The following is an 18,338-nucleotide window of genomic DNA, read 5'->3' on the forward strand; positions in this document are numbered from 1 at the left end:
ATGTTCATATGATTTTTTTTATTACATTAGCTTACCCTTACTTTCTGTTTTGTTATGTTGTCGTTCGATATTTTTCTTTTGTGCAATGACCATCCGGTGGATGTGAGCAGAGAATTGTGAAGTTTCGGTGGAGCATGAGCTGGACGGAGAGGACCCAGCGGTGTAGGTTAGGACCGATCGGTCATGGAAAGATTTGATTTTGGACTGATCGGTTGTGCTTATAGTTTTGGTCGTTAGGCGTTCTCTGTAAAGTTTTAATTTTATGGTTATTTTGGATAACTGTACTGTTAATCTTTATTAATTAGTAGATGACTGATCTATTATATCATTTTATGTGATAACTCTATTATATAGTTATACTATATTTTTGGAATGTTACAATTTACATCAAAATTGGCTAATTATGGGAGTTTGTGTATTGTCATAATTTTCAAAAATATTTGGATACTAATAAAAAAATTTGGGACTATATAAAATATCACCCAATCACATTGAAAATACATAAGATAATATTGGGGTTTAAGTGAAGCAGTTATAACCTTAAGCCTCTTAAAATGATAAATTGTAATTTAAAACATAGATAATTATGTTGTTAAAAACTTAAAGTTAATTAGTAAATAAAAGATAACATTAGTTTTTTTAGTACTCCTTATCTTAATAAATCTAAAGAAACATGATTGTTGCTAAATAATAACCATATGTCAATAAATATGAAAGAAATACCAAGTAATGAAACCTTTAAATACTCTGATTTGAAACAAGCTAAACTTTGAACTAAAACGGCACCATATAACAATTTACAAATAATATAAAAGATTAAAGTTACGATAACAGTGAAGTGATAATAGTAACAATAAAATAATAGAACGATGATGACAAAAACCATGAAAAATAAGAAAATAAATACGATGTAGCAGAGATTCCGAAGGATTTTAATTTTGGATATTGACTAAACATGAAAAGTATCAGAGGTCACTGAGGTCCATCCATTCCTTATTTCACTGCACACTCCCTTCCGTACGCAACGACGTCGTTTTGCATACCCTAACCCCGATTCCCTTCTCGAAAAGCCGGTGCTTCCCCTTCTCTAGTATTGAACGTATCCACATTCCCAATTTCACTCGCTTCTCCTTTTCTTCCACTGTTCTTAGTTAAACTATGTCGGGCAGAAACCGCGGGCAACCCCTTCCTCCTCCGCATGCCGCGGGGCTATCGCCGCCAATTCACGACCACCCGGTGTTCGGCGCTCGGGCCCATCACCATCTGGTGGGACCCATTGTCCCCGCCCATCCCCACCCCGCGCTTCTGGAAGACTTCCGGGACTCGCAGCTAGGGCTGGGCCCACGCGGGCCCATTCCGCTTCATCCGGCGGCGATCATCGAGGAGCGTCTCGCGGTCCAGCACCAGGACATTCAGGGCCTTCTGGGCGACAACCAGAGACTCGCCGCCACCCATGTGGCCCTTAAGCAGGAGCTAGAGGCAGCCCAACACGAGCTCCAGCGCGTGGCGCACTTCCGAGACTCGCTCCGGGCAGACACAGAGGCCCGCATGAGGGAGCTCTACGACAAGTCGGCCCAGCTCGAGGCCGAACTCCGGGGCACCGAGGCCAACCGGGCCGAGCTCCTCCAGGTCCACGCCGACATCAAGGAGCTCACAGCCGTCCGTCAGGATCTGTCCGGGCAGGTGCAGGCCATGACGCAGGACTTGGCCCGCATGACTGCCGATGCCAAACGGCTGCCGGCGCTCAGGGCCGATGTGGAGGCCATGAAACAGGAGTTGCAATGTGCAAGGTAGTGGCTTTGTCTCAATCTGGTGCAATATTGTGAATTGTGCTTTATTTGTGATCAAGGTTTTAAATTACGCATAGGAAACCTTGGCCGTGGTTATTTTCTAAAGAATTGTGTTATTTTTTGCGTAAAATTGTCCAACAATTTCCTTACAGTAGTGATAGAGAATATTAAAAATGATAAAAACATATAAAAGTAGGAGAGGAGATGAATGAGGCGATGGACAGGTAGGTGGGTATAAAACAACTAGTTGTTGTTGCATGAATAACACAACTCTGATTTTGAATTATGTAGCTATTCATTAGAGTTTGCAGTAAAATCTGAATCCTTTATGTGGCAGTTGACAATATATACACTGAAGGAATTTTATGAAATGCATATTTCTTATGACTATAGAATATGGGTTGAATGGTGAATATAGACTTGGTGGCTTTAAAGAGGGGTACTGGGATGCTGAGCTGATGTTAATGTTGTTGGTATTTTTTTAAATTGTCTATTGCCTTTTAGGGCTGCCATTGAGTATGAGAAGAAGGGATTCGCAGAAAACTATGAGCATGGTCAAGTGATGGAGAAGAAGTTGGTTTCAATGGCTCGGGAGATGGAGAAGCTTCGTGCGGAAATTGCTAATGCAGAAAAAAGAGCACGGGCTGCTGCAGCGGCTGGGAATCCAGGTATGCATCCTTTTTTTGTGATGTAGTCTTGATGAGTTAACTAACTGCAATTTGTGACATAAAATGGTATTGGGTCTAGTTCCATTTTTTGTGACACTTGTGTTTTCTTGTCTCAAGATATCATTGTTTTGGCCTACTAATGCTCTTCTTTGTTTGCTGTCCTTTGCTTTGATTTTGTAGGCCCAGGGTATAATGCAAATTATGGCAATGTTGATGGTGGATACGCTGGAAATCCTTACCCTGGAATTTATGGCATGAACCCAGTAAGTTTTGTTGCATCTCAAATTTGTCTTAACTGAGTGGATCAGTCTGAATTAAAAGGGGTTTTCATATCTGTGGTTTCTTGGGAAATCTGTATGTTGTTTGTTTGGTACTTAAGTTGGACCGTTTCAATGGACACTCATCAGTGAAACCTCGAATAAGTTGATTCTTACTCACATGTAGAAGTGGTACCCATTATCATTGAATATTATGATATTTTCATTAGGTCTGTAGTTATCAGTACAGTACAGTGGAGTTGGAGGGGCTAAGTCAAAAGTGCTATTGCAGGATGGGATCTTATGATCCTTGTTATGATTACACAATTTATATTATGTCGTACCCTTTGTGAATTCTGGACCTTGGTGGTATGAGTAGGATCTTCATTTTTACTGCTTTGCTCATCTCAGATCCGGTCATGAACCTAGGTGAATACAAATAGCACCTCAAATTATTCTTATGTCCTGCAACAGCAGTTCACATATTTAAGAATGGTATGACAAAACTGATTAATTTTCCAGAATCTACAATAATGCCATGAGAACTGTATTTGTCTCTTTTGTATGCTCGTCCCGAGAGAATTACCTTGAATTTGAAGGGATGGAACTGTTGAGTCAGGAGAGGAGGGAAGGGAGAGTTAGTTGGGGACAGGTAGAGTAGTTAGTTAGAAGAATTAGTAATAAATAAATAGGGAGAATAAGGCTTTCATAGCACCAAAAGCTTTGTAAGCAAGTGGAAACCATTGGAGGAAAAGTCTTTGCCTTTGTTTTGTTCAATATCATTCAATCACGAAAAAAATAGTTTTTCTTTTCTTAATCACAACTGTGTTCCCAACACTCATGACCACCTGATCTAATCAGCATATTGCTATATTTGATCTATTATTTTAGTCATTACAGAATTGCCAATTGGTTATCTTTGTGTGACCACTATGTTTTATAGCTTGTGCTGGTATTTGAACCGTTGTTGAAAATGTAGTAATTAAATTTATATTTGAGTAAAATTGTAAGAAATCAAGATATAAAAAGTTGTAAATTAATATAGACAATTATATAATATTTTTATTGAATGAAAGTAATAATAGTTGTCTAATTTATACTTTTTTTGTAATCCTTAAAAATAATTTATACTTATGTGTAATCCTTAAATGTAGTCTATACCAATGTGTAATCCTTAAATATGGTTTATACATGTGTAATTCTTAATTATAATTTATACTAATTATGTGTAATCCTTAAATATAATACTTAGATATATTTTCTAATTTATCTTAACAAAAGAATTAAATAAACTAAAAAATATAGTATTTTTAAAATTTGAAAAATGAAAAAATACTGGTTTTCTGCACAGGTTTAGATTGCTTTCGTCACTTCATCACTAGTTCTCACTGATTTTCATATGATCTGGTTTTGGCAGTAAATATACTGATCACTAGACTGGTTTTCACTTGAATGAATTGGCTAGTCCGGTTTAGTCTTTAAGCCAGTGGGTGATGAAGTTGTATTGTATAGCTTGCAAATTGTTTGGTTTGTTTATTGCCCTAAATGTATTTGATTGTATGTATATATTATATTGTATATGGTGGGAATTATTGTTTGGAGTATGTTTATTTAATAGTCTTTTACAACCTTTCCATTGATTTGGATATTGTTCTTTGCTAAAACTGGCAAATTTCAGGTACAGTCTGGAGGGGAGAATTTCCCTCAGTATGGACCAGGGCCTGGGGCTTGGGGTGCATATGACATGCAGCGAGGTCAAGGACACAGATAGATTCCTGTTAAGCAATCATATAACTGGTATCTTGGGTTGCAACTTTCTAGATGATTGGTTGATTCATCTACTAATGAATGTCCTGGGAAATTGTCTTTTAGGAGGTCTTTGAAGTTGTACTTTAAAAAGCTCACATGTAGGTTGATGATGTCGTAGATGATGGTTGTCTATGGTGTCAAATAAGGGACATTTTGTTTTGTTATCTGGTTTTTGCTGTGTGGCTTTCATGTTAATCTTGGTTCTTTAAATTATGTCTTTTTGCATGGTTTCTTTAATTTCTATCTGTTATACTTATTTGGAGGTTGCTCTTTGTCAAAAGTATGCAACTATCATTGGATTTTATGTAAATATTAGCAAATTGTTAGCCATCATTGCCTCCTAGGGCAAGGAAAAGATAAGTTGTTTTTCTATCCCTTCTTTTCACTTAATGTGCTTTGTAGTTAGTGATTTGAATTTGCTCAAGGAGTCAAGGTATGCGATCTCTGTTGGAGCTGTTAAGTATCAACTTCTCTGTAATCATCACCAGCACAGAAGCAAACTATAGTTGCCGTGTAATAGGCTTTTCTAGAAAAGAAAATGAAATATCTGATGGACCTCTTTGCTAGATCGTGCCTTCACATACAAATGAAGATTCTATCTTTGTACATTTCTATTCTTTGTAACTATATGATATATATAAACTAGAGTCTTAGAAAAGCTTCTTTAACACTTGCTTTGACTTGAAAAATCAAGAATTATTTTATTGATATCAATCACAAATTACATTTTCATCATCTCTATTTCTAATGGCCAAAACCTTTTGAAAAAAGGAAATATAAATATGCTGAAATAAATGGAAAGGTTATGAAGATATTTTTTCCTATTTACTATGTACATATTGATAATATTTTTTATCCTAATAATATGATATTTACAACACTTTATTTAGTCTTTCAAGAAGAATTTGAAGATATTTTCTCTTTCATTCATTTTTCTCCTATATTTATCTCCCCCTTCCCTCTCCCTCATCGTAACTTACTCAAAACCCCAATAAAAAAGGTCAATTCAAATGCAGTGAGCATTTATCTTTCCCTCCGTGAAAAGTAGGATGACTTGTATATCCCTATTATATTGTCATTCCTATGACATTTTCTTGCATTAATCCATATGTTTGGCTACAGGATTTCTATTAATCATTATGTCCACATAATACTGTCTCCAAGCAAACATTCTAGTCCTTTCATAGCATTCATTCCCGAGTACAGTGTATATGAAGAAAAATAACGAAATGAAGGTTTTTTATGCTAATACTAGGGGGAAAGAGGCACTCCATGCCTACATGTATTTAAAAGAAAATAAATAATAATAGAAGTTAAATAATAGAAGTGGGTAGTTTCCAGAATACAGTTAGAAGTGAGTGTGGGTACAAGGATAAGATTGAGATTTATTTTGGAAGTTTTTGGGGTAACATAAGGTTAAAATAGAGAACAAAATCTATAAACAACAACCCCATATCCCTTTTATATATATATATAGAGTTATAGATTAAAAAGATCTGTGTATTGGATGACATTCTAGCTTTTACTGTCTCTCTTCCTCCAGTGGCAATGCTTAAAGTAAAACATTGCTTCCATTTTTTATTAATGAAATCAAAAGCAAATTGAAACAAGATGTAACTCTACTTTTGTCCACCATCAATTTAACATTTAGGGCCCATGACTTGTCACATCTTTTGGTTTCATTTATTGATTACTTGAATAATTTTTAATGGAAGATTGATATGATCTTTTGTCTATCTTTAATGAAAAAAGAATCAGTTTGTACAAGTTATAAGAAAATTGAAGGAAATGATAATCCAAAGAATATTTTTCGTCTGATTTTTCTAGCCATTTTAAGTTCACATGGAATTTTACATCACTCTACATGTTTTCATACATCTTAGCAAAATGGTATAATACTTAGTTAAAACTGCATGTACCTTATCAGTAGGTGTTAATGTACTAGCTCATCACTGGGGTGATGTTATACTTATCATACGTTTCCTTATCCATAAAATGTCCTCTTTTTCTATTGAAAACAGAATTGCTTATTCTATTTGTTTACATATGAACATCTGGTGAAAGGAAAAGTGTCACAGATTATGGTACTGCTTTGGTGCCATGTTCAGGAGAGAAAAACCTAGAAGGAGTATAATGCATTGTGTGTGTTGGGTATACACGAGTATTCTTAATTATAACAATGAACATATACAATAATAAGGAATAAAATCAATCTTGAATAGTGGGAAATATTTGGAAGAATACCATGTCATATCATATCACCCTATTTAATATAAGAAAACTATAACATATCATACCACCCTATTTAATATAAGAATACTATATCATATGATATCTTGTATTATTGGAATGCAGTGATTTGCATTATAAAGTATATTAAAGTTGCACATAGAAAAGGTTTGTTATATGGTTACAATAATCACACTCTTGCTGTGGTAATAGATGCAAATTGGGCTTATAAGGATAATGTATCATATCATATCTGTTAGGAACCCATAATTGAAAAGAGAAAGAAGAGTAATATTTTTTATTGAAAAGACTGAAAAGAACACAAAATAGGAGAGCACTCTCTCCTCCAATGGTTTCCCCTTCACAAAGAGCTAAAGCTCAATCTATAAAATTATCATCCTCCCCTCAAGGAACTGATTGGTCTAATTATATGGACCAATTCCCAACTGACTGCACTATCTCCACTTATTTTTCCATCCCTTCCTTTATTCACTGCTTCCTTTATTCTTATATTTTCTGATAACCTTTTCTACCTCTTCCTTTTATATTTCCTTCTACCATAAACCTTCCATATCCTATCAATATCTCCTTCTATTATTGTAATGCAGTGATTTGCATTATGAAGTATATTAAAGTTGCGCATAGAAAAGGTTTGTTATGTGGTTACAATAATCACACTCTTGCTGTGGTAATAGATGAAAATTGGGTTGTATCTCCTAAGGAGATATTGTGTCTTTATTGGGAACAACTAGATCAAATGGAAAAGCAATAAGCAGATTGTAGTAGCAAGATATAGTGTAGAAGTAGGATATAGAGCTATGACCTCTGCCACCACACTTATTTGGCTCAATCAGTTGCTTAAAGAATTGATATTTGGAGAGTTCATGCAAACGAATCTTATTTGTAATAACCAAGCTGCCCTACATATTTTGTCAAGTCCAGTATTTTATGAGAGGACTAAATATATTGTGGTAGATTGTCATTTTATCCAAGAAAATATTGTATCTAGAGGCATCACCACACTAAATTATTGTGGGGTCCAAGAACTGATTATACTAGTAACAAGCTTCGTTCATATGATTTATGTGTCTACATGAGGAGGAGTATTAAGTGTAACTAAATATATGTGCCTTGGCCCATCTTTTTGTATCTTCTTTGTATTTGAGACACTTCTATGCAGGCTCTTATGTTGTAATACGCGTAGAGAGATTATTTTAGTCTCTTCACCATATATCTCAAACAAATCACATATTTATATACTCTCATTAACGTCATCAAAATGGAATAGTTGACAGAAAGTGTTGTCATTTTGTTGATATGGGTCTCGCTGTTCTCAGCCAAGCTTCCTTACCTCTGAAGTACTGGGATCACGCTTTCATCACAGCAGTTTTCCATTAATAGATTACTGTTTGCATTTTTGAACTTTTCTGTATCTTATTCACATCTTTTTCAGACTTCACCTCTTTATGGATTTTAAAGGGCTTTTTGATGTGCATGTTTTACTTTACTCTGGTCACACACTTCGTACAAGCTGGCTTTTCATTCTCAAGAATGTATCATTGTTGTGTATTCAACATCTCAAAAGGTTTATGTTAGGATATTTATCCTATTTTATCATCATTATAGTGTGTCAAGGGTTACCCTATTTATCATGATTATATTGTGTCTAGGATTACCCTATTTATCATGATTATATTGTGTTTAGTATTACCCTATTTATCATGTATTTGTGTATCAATTTATTCTTATAAATAGAAGATTGTGAGAGGGATCAATTAAGCCCTCAAGAATTATTTCTTTTCAATCTTAAGTTGGTATCAGAGCGGGTCGATCCCGCTCTGGTTTCTGTCTCGTAATATATATCTGTCCGGCGCCACAGTTCTTCGTCGCCCGCCGCTGCCCGCCGCCGGCCACCGTCCGACCACCGTCGTCGCCAGCCACCGTCGTCCGTCGCCGGCCGCCGGCCACCGCCCGCCGTTGCCGGCCACCGTCGTCCATCACTGTCACAGTTTCCTTTGTCTAAACCCTTAGGGTTTTCTTGTTCCTCGCTAGTACTATTCGTCTTCTTCAGAGATGGCGTCTGGCAGTACTCTTTCTTTCTCTGGAAGTCCATCAATTACCTCCGAGAAGCTAAATGGAAAAAATTATCTATCATGGTCTGCTGCTGTTGAAATGTGGTTCCTTGGCCAAGGGCATTATGACCACCTTGAGCGAGATGGAAGCCATGTGCCTACTGAAAAAGTTGATCAGTGGAAACAAGCAGATTTCCAGTTGTGTGCCCTGTTATGGCAATCACTGGAACCCAAACTTCTTGTATCTTTGAGGGCTTTCAAAACTTGTCACTCCTTTTGGAAGAAAGCCCAAAGCATTTATGCCAACGAGTTTCAACGTCTCTATGACACTACGAACAAGCTTGCATCTCTTAAAATGGCAGACCATGATATGGTGTCCTTCATGGCTGAAGCCCAATCTGCTGTCGAAGAACTTAGGATGTTTTTGGAAGTAGATCCATTAGAGGATATCAAAAAGAAACTAGACAAATTTTACATGGTGTTGATCCTTCGTGCCCTACATCTCGATTTTGATCATCTCAGATATCAACTTCTAACTAGTCATGAGGTCCCCTCTATGGAAACATTGACCACTCGCCTTCTGCGTGTCCCGGTATCTCAAACTCAAGAAGCGCATGAACTAGTGGAACCATCTGTCATGGTTGCCACACGAGGAAGAGGAGGACGTGGCACTAGAGGAGGAGGACGAGGAGGTCGGGGACGTACTCAATGCACATATTGTAAAAGGATGGGTCATACTCAAGAGAATTGCTACTCCTTACATGGTTTCCCTTCCAAAACCGCCAATATTTCGAAGACTGAAACTTCCACTTCGAAAACTGAAACCTCCACTTCTATGTTTTCTGAGGATGAATATCAAGAGTATTTAAGGTTAAAGTCTAACAGCTTGGCACAACCATCTCAATCTCCCAATACATCAACAGCCTGCGTTTCTCAATCTATGGAATGTCAAAATTCATGGGTAATTGACTCAGGTGCTTCTGATCACATTTCTGGTAATACCTCTTTGTTCTCATCTATTTCCTTTCGAGAAAAACCTCATTTCATAACCCTTGCAAATGGATCTAAAACTTCTTCCAAAGGAGTCGGTCATGTTTCTTTGTCTCCCTCCCTCAATCTCAACTCAGTCCTTTTTGTCCCTAATTGTCCTTTTAATTTAATTTCCTTAAGCCAGTTGACTAAAATGTTAAATTGTTCAATAACCTTTGATCATAAATCTTTTGTTATACAGGAGCGTGGTTCGGGGAGACAGATTGGAGAAGGATATGAAGCTGGCGGATTATACCATTTTGGATCTCGTCCAAGGGTGTCTTGTGTTGCTGCTCCTAATCCTAAAGTGCTACATGATCGACTTGGCCATCCTCATTTGTCCAAATTAAAAAAGATGTGTCCTGAACTTAGTGGTCTCCAAACCTTAGAATGTGAGTCATGTCAATTAGGAAAACATGTTAGATCTTCCTTTCCTAAAAGGTCTCAATCAATATGTAATTCTAGTTTTTCCATCATCCATTCTGATATATGGGGACCTAGTCGTATCTCCTCCTTTGGTTTTAGATATTTTGTTACCTTTATTGATGAATATTCAAGATGTACTTGGGTTTATCTTATGAAAAATCGTTCTGAATTGTTAGCTATCTTTACATCCTTTTTGAATGATATCAAGAATCAATTTGGTCAAGTAATCAAAATATTAAGAAGTGATAATGCAAAAGAGTATTTCTCATCCTCCTTTTCTGCCATCTTGAGTTCCCATGGTATCTTACATCAGTCTACTTGTCCTCATACACCACAACAAAATGGTATAGCAGAACGAAAAAATAGACACTTGGTTGAAACTGCTCGTACCCTTTTGCTTGGTGCCCATATTCCTGTCCATCACTGGGGGATGCCATCTTAACTGCATGTTATCTTATTAATAGGATGCCCTCCTCTTCTCTTGATAATAAAGTCCCTTTCTCCATTTTGTTTCCTAATGATCCTCTCTTTCATACATCTCCCCGAGTGTTTGGCTGTGTATGTTTTGTTCATGACATGTCTCCAGGTCTAGACAAACTCTCCGCTCGCGCTCTCAAATGTGTCTTCTTAGGCTATTCTCGACTTCAAAAAGGATATCGGTGTTACTCTCCTGAAACTAAGAAGTATTACATGTCTGCCAATGTCACATTCTTTGAACAGACTCCTTACTTCTCTCCATTTGTTCAGGATGTTTCTATCCTCCAGCAAGTCCTTCCTATTCCAATGGCTGAGTCAAATAGCTCCACTGTCTCTGTCATTCCATGTCTTGATCACAATCCTTCTATACCTGTTTCTCCACATACTGAGATCATCCCACACAGGGCCCCAATGGATAGTCCACCTCCCCAAGACAATGGTGAATCTCCTACTTCAGATTCTTCTCCCTCGTCACCTCCTCCCACGCCTCCTGGTGCAAATGATTCAGCATGGCCTATTGCCCTAAGAAAAGGTACTCGTTCCACTCGGAACCCTCATCCCATTTATAATTTTCTAAGCTATCATCGATTGTCGCCCTCCTATTTTTCTCTTTTATCCTCAGTGTCCTCTGTTGTTATACCCAAGAATGTGAAAGAAGCACTTGATCATCCTGGATGGCGACAAGCTATGATTGCAGAAATGCAGGCTCTTGACCACAGTAATACTTGGGAGTTGGTGCCCCTTCCCCCAGGAAAAAAGGCGGTTGGTTGTCGATGGGTGTATGCAGTTAAAGTTGGCCCTGATGGTGAAATTGATCGGCTCAAAGCTCGGCTTGTTGCAAAAGGTTACACTCAGGTTTATGGTCTTGATTATTGTGACACTTTCTCTCCTGTAGCCAAGATGACTACTATTCGTCTCTTCTTTGCCATGGCAGCCATTCGTCACTGGTCACTTCATCAATTGGATATCAAGAATGCCTTCCTATATGGTGATCTTGAGGAAGAAGTTTATATGGAGCAACCTCCTGGGTTTGTTGCTCAGGGGGAGTCTGGTATGGTATGCAAATTGCATCGATCTCTATATGGCCTCAAGCAATCCCCACGTGCTTGGTTTGGAAAGTTTAGCTCCATTGTTCAAAAATTTGGGCTAAAACGCAGTGAAGCAGACCATTCAGTTTTTTATTGTCATTCTTCTCTCGGGAAATGTGTTTACTTAATAGTATATGTTGATGATATTGTCATTACAGGAAATGATGCTGTTGGAATATCTCAACTAAAAGAGTACTTGTGTAGACATTTTCAAACCAAGGATCTTGGAAGTCTCAAATACTTCTTAGGCATTGAAGTAGCGCAATCAAAAGATGGAGTTGTAATCTCCCAAAGGAAGTATGCCCTTGATATATTACAAGAAACATGCATGATTGATTGTAGACCGGTAGACAGTCCCATGGACCCAAACCAGAAATTAAGGACAGAAGAAGGTGAATTATTCTCCGATCCAGAGAGGTATAGGAGGCTGGTTGGCAAACTGATTTATCTCACTATTACAAGGCCAGATCTATCCTTTGCAGTTGGAGTGGTTAGTCAGTTCATGCAGGCTCCATGTGTTGACCATTGGAATGCTCTCATTCGCATTCTAAGGTATGTAAAGAAGGCTCCCGGGCAAGGATTGTTATATGAAGATAAAGGAAGCATTCATGTCTCTGGGTATTGTGATGCAGATTGGGCAGGTTCACCTATTGATAGACGGTCTACAATAGGATATTGTGTTTTTCTGGGAGGAAACATTATTTCATGGAAAAGTAAGAAACATAATGTAGTAGCTCGATCAACCGCGGAAGCCGAGTATAGGGCAATGGCATCATTAACATGTGAACTTATATGGGTGAAACAATTCCTTCAAGAGCTTAAATTTTGTGACATCCATACTATGAAGATGTATTGCGACAATCAAGCTGCTCTCCACATTGCATCAAATCCAGTGTTTCACGAGAGGACTAAACATATAGAAATTGATTGTCATTTTGTTCGTGAAAAGTTGTTGACCAAAGAAATATGTACTGAGTTTATTGGTTCAAACGATCAACTCGCAGATGTATTGACTAAGTCATTAAGGGGTCCTCGGATTGAGTTTATTTGTTCCAAGCTTGGTACATACAATTTGTATGCTCCAGCTTGAGGGGGAGTGTTAGGATATTTATCCTATTTTATCATCATTATAGTGTGTCAAGGGTTACCCTATTTATCATGATTATATTGTGTCTAGGATTACCCTATTTATCATGATTATATTGTGTCTAGGGTTATCCTATTTATCATGTATTTGTGTATCAATTTATTCTTATAAATAGAAGATTGTGAGAGGGATCAATTAAGCCTTCAAGAATTATTTCTTTTCAATCTTAAGTGTTTAGAAGTGTTTGTCTCATTCTGGCAGGATATACATATCTAAAGATGTGCTTTTCAATGAAAACAGGTTTCCATATCCTGAGCTTTTCACACCTGCTTTACAACCACCTACTTCTTCCCGGTTATTTCATCTATTATTCCTACTATTTCATCTACTCAACTACCTACGGCTACTGCACCTTCTTCATTGCATTCTACTGCACCTTGATCTAGTAATCTTTGTCACTACATCCTCTTCTAGAGTCTCCCCTCTGTTGTTTAATCCCTTCACTGTTTCTCACACTGAAATTTCTCCTCCTTCTAGACCTTTCAATACCAACCCTAGGCAAACCAGATCAAAATCTGGTATAGTGAAATCTTATATTCGTCCTACTCTTCTTGCTGCTGATATTGCACCTAAAACCATCAAACAAGCTTTTTGTTATTGACATTTGTTCTCTGCTATGAAAGAAGAATTTCTTGCTTTACAATGCAATAAAGCCAGGACTCTTGTTCCTGTTCCTCCACATAGAACTGCCATAGGATGCAAATGGGTTTTTAGAGTTAAAGAAAATTCATATGGTACTTTACAAAGATATATGTCATGGTTGTTTGCTGAGGGTTTCAATCAGCAACCTGGGTTTGATTTTAGTAAGACTTTTTCACCCGCTGTGAAGCCTGTCTCTATTTGGAAGCCTGTCTCTATTTGGATCATTCTTATATTAGTGGTCTATTTTTCAATCATATAACTGACTTTTCTGTTTTTCCTTCGTAATTGTTGCAATTGTCTAATTTATATACAGGTTTCTGTAAGAGAGAATTGCATCTCTTTTTTCTGTATGTACGCATTCATTTAGTATCAGCTTTTCACTCAATAAAGAGAGATCACTCAGGTTCCTTTTATCATATTTATTCTCAAGTCAGTTTTTGAGACAATCTCATGACAAAAGAAGGAAAATATTTCTCCTCAAGCACAACTCTTCCTTTGTTCCTCATTTTATTTTTTAACTGGTTCTACTGAGTAGAGACCCGTAGACTCATTTTCCTCGGTTCCTTGTGATGTTTAGCAAGGAAGTGAAATGCCATTTTGTCCAGTACCATCCTCTTACTAAAGTATTGTGGTATAGGTTTGACAGATCATTTTTGAGCTTGCTACAGCTATGATTCTAGTTTCACTGGATCCCTATTTTCTCCAATAAAATTTATTTTTATTGAAATTTCTTCCTTTTATGGTCGCGTACCTGTTTATGCCTACATATTATCCTGTACAGCATCTCTGGAATGGTTTAGGTTTGTAATTGATATACTGGAAGCTCACAAGACGGAGGTAAAAGAATAAGGGGTTTCCTTTTGGTCAAGCTTCAGTTGTGATGTGAAGCTCACAATTCCTATTTTATAGTTTTCAAGTTTTGAGTGAGGTTTCATTCAAGGAGAGATGTTCTCTTTCGGGAATTTTTCTATAGCTTTTTTGAAGCAGCCAAGTGTATTTTTAGCTTGATCTATTTTGCTAGCTTCACATACTCAACACTGGAGCCAAAGAATTTTAGTTGAGTAAGTTATGCAGCTTTCTGAATGGGAGATTCCTTTGCGTATTTTACCTTTCCTTATTCCATGATGGCTTTTAATGTAGGAAATGCTCCTTTAGCCATCCAAACTTAGGTTATGCTAATGCTTCTTTGTTGTGGATTTAGTCTAGTCTGTTGATTGAATAGTTTCACCTCATTTAATGTTCTTACTATGTTAGATCAAAGTTCTGCTTGGATCGGGTGAACTGGTTTGTGCTTGTTTAGATGACATCCATTTGTAGGTGTTTTAACCATTAAGTTCAGAAGCATGACAAGTCATCTTAGTATAAATAAATCCTTTATAACATTTTACTCTGTCTTGTCATGTACAAAAAAGGATGTCAAAGTCATTAGTGTGAATTACCTTATTGTCAGTTCAGATCTAGCAATTATAGGTACTTGTTAAGTTATTAATCCAAAGATTTAGTGAATTTGTGTTCTTATTTTGGGGGTGGGAGGATATTTGCATGAGTTTTTCTAGAAATTCTTAAGTTTGTAGAGGAATTTGATGTTGCTTGTTGCTTCTTTTTTGGTGGAATTGATTTTTTAAGAGAATCGACACTGAAGAAATTGCTTTTTAATGACTGAGTATGCTGTTGAAAGCCACTTTGTAATGTGTAGGAACCATGATTCCAGAAAATAACCAAAATGTTAGTGGTCATAAATTTGAAATGTTTATGCATGTTTTCCGTGAATCAAAGAAAATTTGAATTGCAGTTAATAAGAGATTATTCTTAAAAGCATATAGTTGTATTAAATGAGCTAAGAAGGGTAAAAATGACATTTCCTCCAAACATAGGGTGTCGTGAGAATTATATAGTTGAAAGATCCCCACGGGAAAAAAGTTGTGGGAACATTGCTAAGAAAACATTCCCAGGAAATTATATTTCTTAGGAATGTTATCTTTTTAAATAATAAAACAAACATTCCCAATTTTAGATTCATAAGAAACTAACCATTTTTTTTAGTATCAAATAGACCCTTGAGGTTCTTAATGAAGTAACCACTGGATTCAGATTAGTGCTATTTTTTTGGACTCATTATTGTCATTGTAGGATTGGAATTTGAACCACGGTATGAAGGAATCTGTCAATACTACCAATGAAGTATGGGAAATAAGGCGTCAACGAGAGCACAATCGAGTGTTGCATAGATGACAACGTTGCAATATAGAAGTGAACATAAAAGAATATGAAGATTAGGAGGAATGAGTATATTGGCGAGAAAATAGGAGTTACACTTATTGAGGAAAACATGGTACAATCTGTCAGGATTCTGATAATCTATGACGACCAATTGAAGCCCTTGTTAGGAGTAATTAGAGTAATTAAGAATAAGAGTAATTAGAGTATTTAACTTAGTATTAAGAAGGGCCTAGGTTTCAGTGGTCTGAATTGATTCATGTAGCTTATTCTGCGTAGTGGGAAATGATCTTTGTTGCTATTGTGTTGTATACGTCATGTATTTGTTTTATTTAATGATGATCTTTTTTAGCACGTAATGACATGGAATTATTTTTGTATCTAGGGCTATGAATTTTGGGCCCAAACATTGTGCCCTGACTCTGATTCCATCATTCAGATCTGCAGGTATGTTCTATTTGCACCATTGTTTAATCTTGCTGACTTTTCTCTGCCTTTTTTAATCAGTTCTCACTAGCATCCCCAGTTATTTGATCTATTATTACTCCTACTATATCATGTATTCAACTACCTACAACTAATGCACCTTCTTCATTGCAATGTACTGCACCTTTATCTAATGAATCTGTCACTGCATCCTCTTCAATAGTCTCCCCTAACACCTTCTGAGAAAAGAAAAAAAAAATGAAATATGAAATTAATTTACCCATAATCTAAAATTAGCCTATGCATGAACTAAAAGTAATTTTTTTTAGAGAAATTAATATGAAGAATTCTTACTAACTATTTATTCTTTAAGCTAATTTTAGTTTATGAAGAAATTCATTGTATTTTTCTTTTAGAATTTTATGAAGAAAATTTTCATAAGAGGACCATAATCTATATCCATGCTAGATATGTGAAGCGAATACGTTCTGCAGTTCAATGTTCGCTTAAAATACTCGTGTCTTTACGTTTACGTCAACAAAAGCTTTAGGAGATGTGCTCATTTATGTTCATTTACTCTAAAAAAAAGGTTGTTTGATTCTATTTGACACTCATATAGGGGTAAAATAGTCATAACAAAGTAAACTTTTGTATTTGTAAAGAAAAGGAGAAAGTGAAAAAGTAATGAAGGATAATGTCATGATTTTAAAGCAAAAACAATGAGAGAATGCCTTTGGGTGGGAGAGCATCCTTAACACAGCCAACAGTCAACTTATGGTTGGAGTGTATTAATTATAATGACAAGTATGATCCGTTTTGCTGTTTTGAGTATATTAAAATATTTGTATCTTGCCTTTTTACACATATTGATGGTACGAGAAAAGATAAAGCTTACATAAGACTTAATGTGTCAGTGAATGAGAGAATATGCATGGTGGTGAAAAAGGAAGATATCTCAAAAGCTACTGAAAAAGAACTCCAGCGGGGCCAGCAGAACAAAATTATAGAGCAAACCAAAGAAAAGAAGAATATACCTGGGAGTCCTATTTCCATGATATGAGGACTAAAGTACAAATTTAACATCTTCGTATTACTGATTTTTGTGATTCAGGATGCTTGGTTTTATGCAATTAGTCACTAAATTTATGGTATAATTAGTTTGGTTCGTTTGTTGGTCTTTTAAAAACTGACAAGTTCCTCTTTTGAAAAAATAAATAAATCAAAGCTTTAACTTTTGTATAGTTTAGGTAAAAGTTTTGAATAGGAGCGTGCAACATGAGAAATATTGTGGTAGAGTTTTTGAAAAATTAAATTTTCTGGTTTTATATGGTACCTCATTTTCAAATGTGACATTGAATAAGATTGCAAAGTTGAGATATTAAATTTTAAGCGATAATTGTTTCTCTTTAGTTACAAATTGCTGTGGGTTTTATTAGTTTTTGTGGAACTCTTTTAGCAGTGATCGGAGTATATTATAGAAAAAGTGTTTATGCATTGATGTATGCGATACAAGAATTAGGTATGAGAATGTTTGGAGGATTGAAGCAATCAACTATGAAAGGTAAAACATCTTTAACAGCGTTATCTTTGGTAAATAAAGATCGAAGTACTCGTGTGAATGAGAAGTGAATTTTAAAATATAATATTCATTAAAACATTAATTTGTTGATGATAATATGTTTCATGCAAAAGAAATGATTAAATATTTCTTAAAAATATTTGAGGAAAAATAAATCAAAATTAGAAAATAAGTATACTTGTCCAGACGTAAGGATGTTTTCTCTATTTTATAAAAGTATTCAACATCTAAAAACCATGTATGAAAACTTAACAAAATATTGTATAAACACACAAGGTTCTCATGATAAAGAAATATGGATTAAGTTTAAAATAAAAATAAGAAATAATAAGATTTAAACTTTTGGATGATTTTCGTATTTGTAAGGGAATTTTAAGTGGATTCTCTTGTTGAAAACGATTTCAATTAAGTTTTAAATTTTGAAAAATCGTAACAATTATGTCCTTGTCATTAAGTGGTCAAAAAAAAGGTGTCAAAAGCTT

General features: G+C 36.0%; 1 protein-coding gene across 4 annotated transcripts; it reads left to right on the top strand.

Moving 5' to 3' along the window:
• The first annotated feature begins 957 nt into the window (after window positions 1-957).
• On the top strand, window positions 958-17,512 carry LOC124820007 (structural maintenance of chromosomes domain protein). Of its 4 annotated transcripts, none has more exons than XR_015784650.1 (6): window positions 958-1,790; window positions 2,295-2,458; window positions 2,639-2,721; window positions 4,394-4,469; window positions 16,237-16,298; window positions 17,192-17,512. XR_015784650.1 is itself a non-coding variant. In XM_047291617.2 (4 exons), the coding sequence occupies exons 1-4, from the start codon at window positions 1,159-1,161 to the stop codon at window positions 4,484-4,486; spliced, it is 972 nt and encodes a 323-aa protein (XP_047147573.1). In that variant the 5' UTR covers window positions 960-1,158; the 3' UTR covers window positions 4,487-4,688. The 4 variants fall into 4 exon arrangements, 1 of the variants encoding a protein (XP_047147573.1); XR_015784648.1 differs by having other exon boundaries at window positions 959-1,790; window positions 4,394-4,512; XR_015784649.1 differs by having other exon boundaries at window positions 959-1,790; window positions 4,394-4,492.
• The last annotated feature ends 826 nt before the right edge of the window (window positions 17,513-18,338 follow it).

This window comes from Vigna umbellata, chromosome 3, assembly GCF_029865625.1.
Source record: "Vigna umbellata cultivar VRB3 chromosome 3, Vumbellata_1.0, whole genome shotgun sequence".
NCBI classification, from domain to species: domain Eukaryota; kingdom Viridiplantae; phylum Streptophyta; class Magnoliopsida; order Fabales; family Fabaceae; genus Vigna; species Vigna umbellata.

Coding starts and splice junctions, on each gene's coding strand:
- LOC124820007 (XM_047291617.2), top strand. CDS start 1,159: ATGTCGGGCAGAAACCGCGGGCAACCCCTTCCTCCTCCGCATGCCGCG. Junction 2,459..2,638: donor TGCAGCGGCTGGGAATCCAG/GTATGCATCCTT, acceptor TTGATTTTGTAG/GCCCAGGGTATAATGCAAAT. Junction 2,722..4,393: donor GAATTTATGGCATGAACCCA/GTAAGTTTTGTT, acceptor GGCAAATTTCAG/GTACAGTCTGGAGGGGAGAA.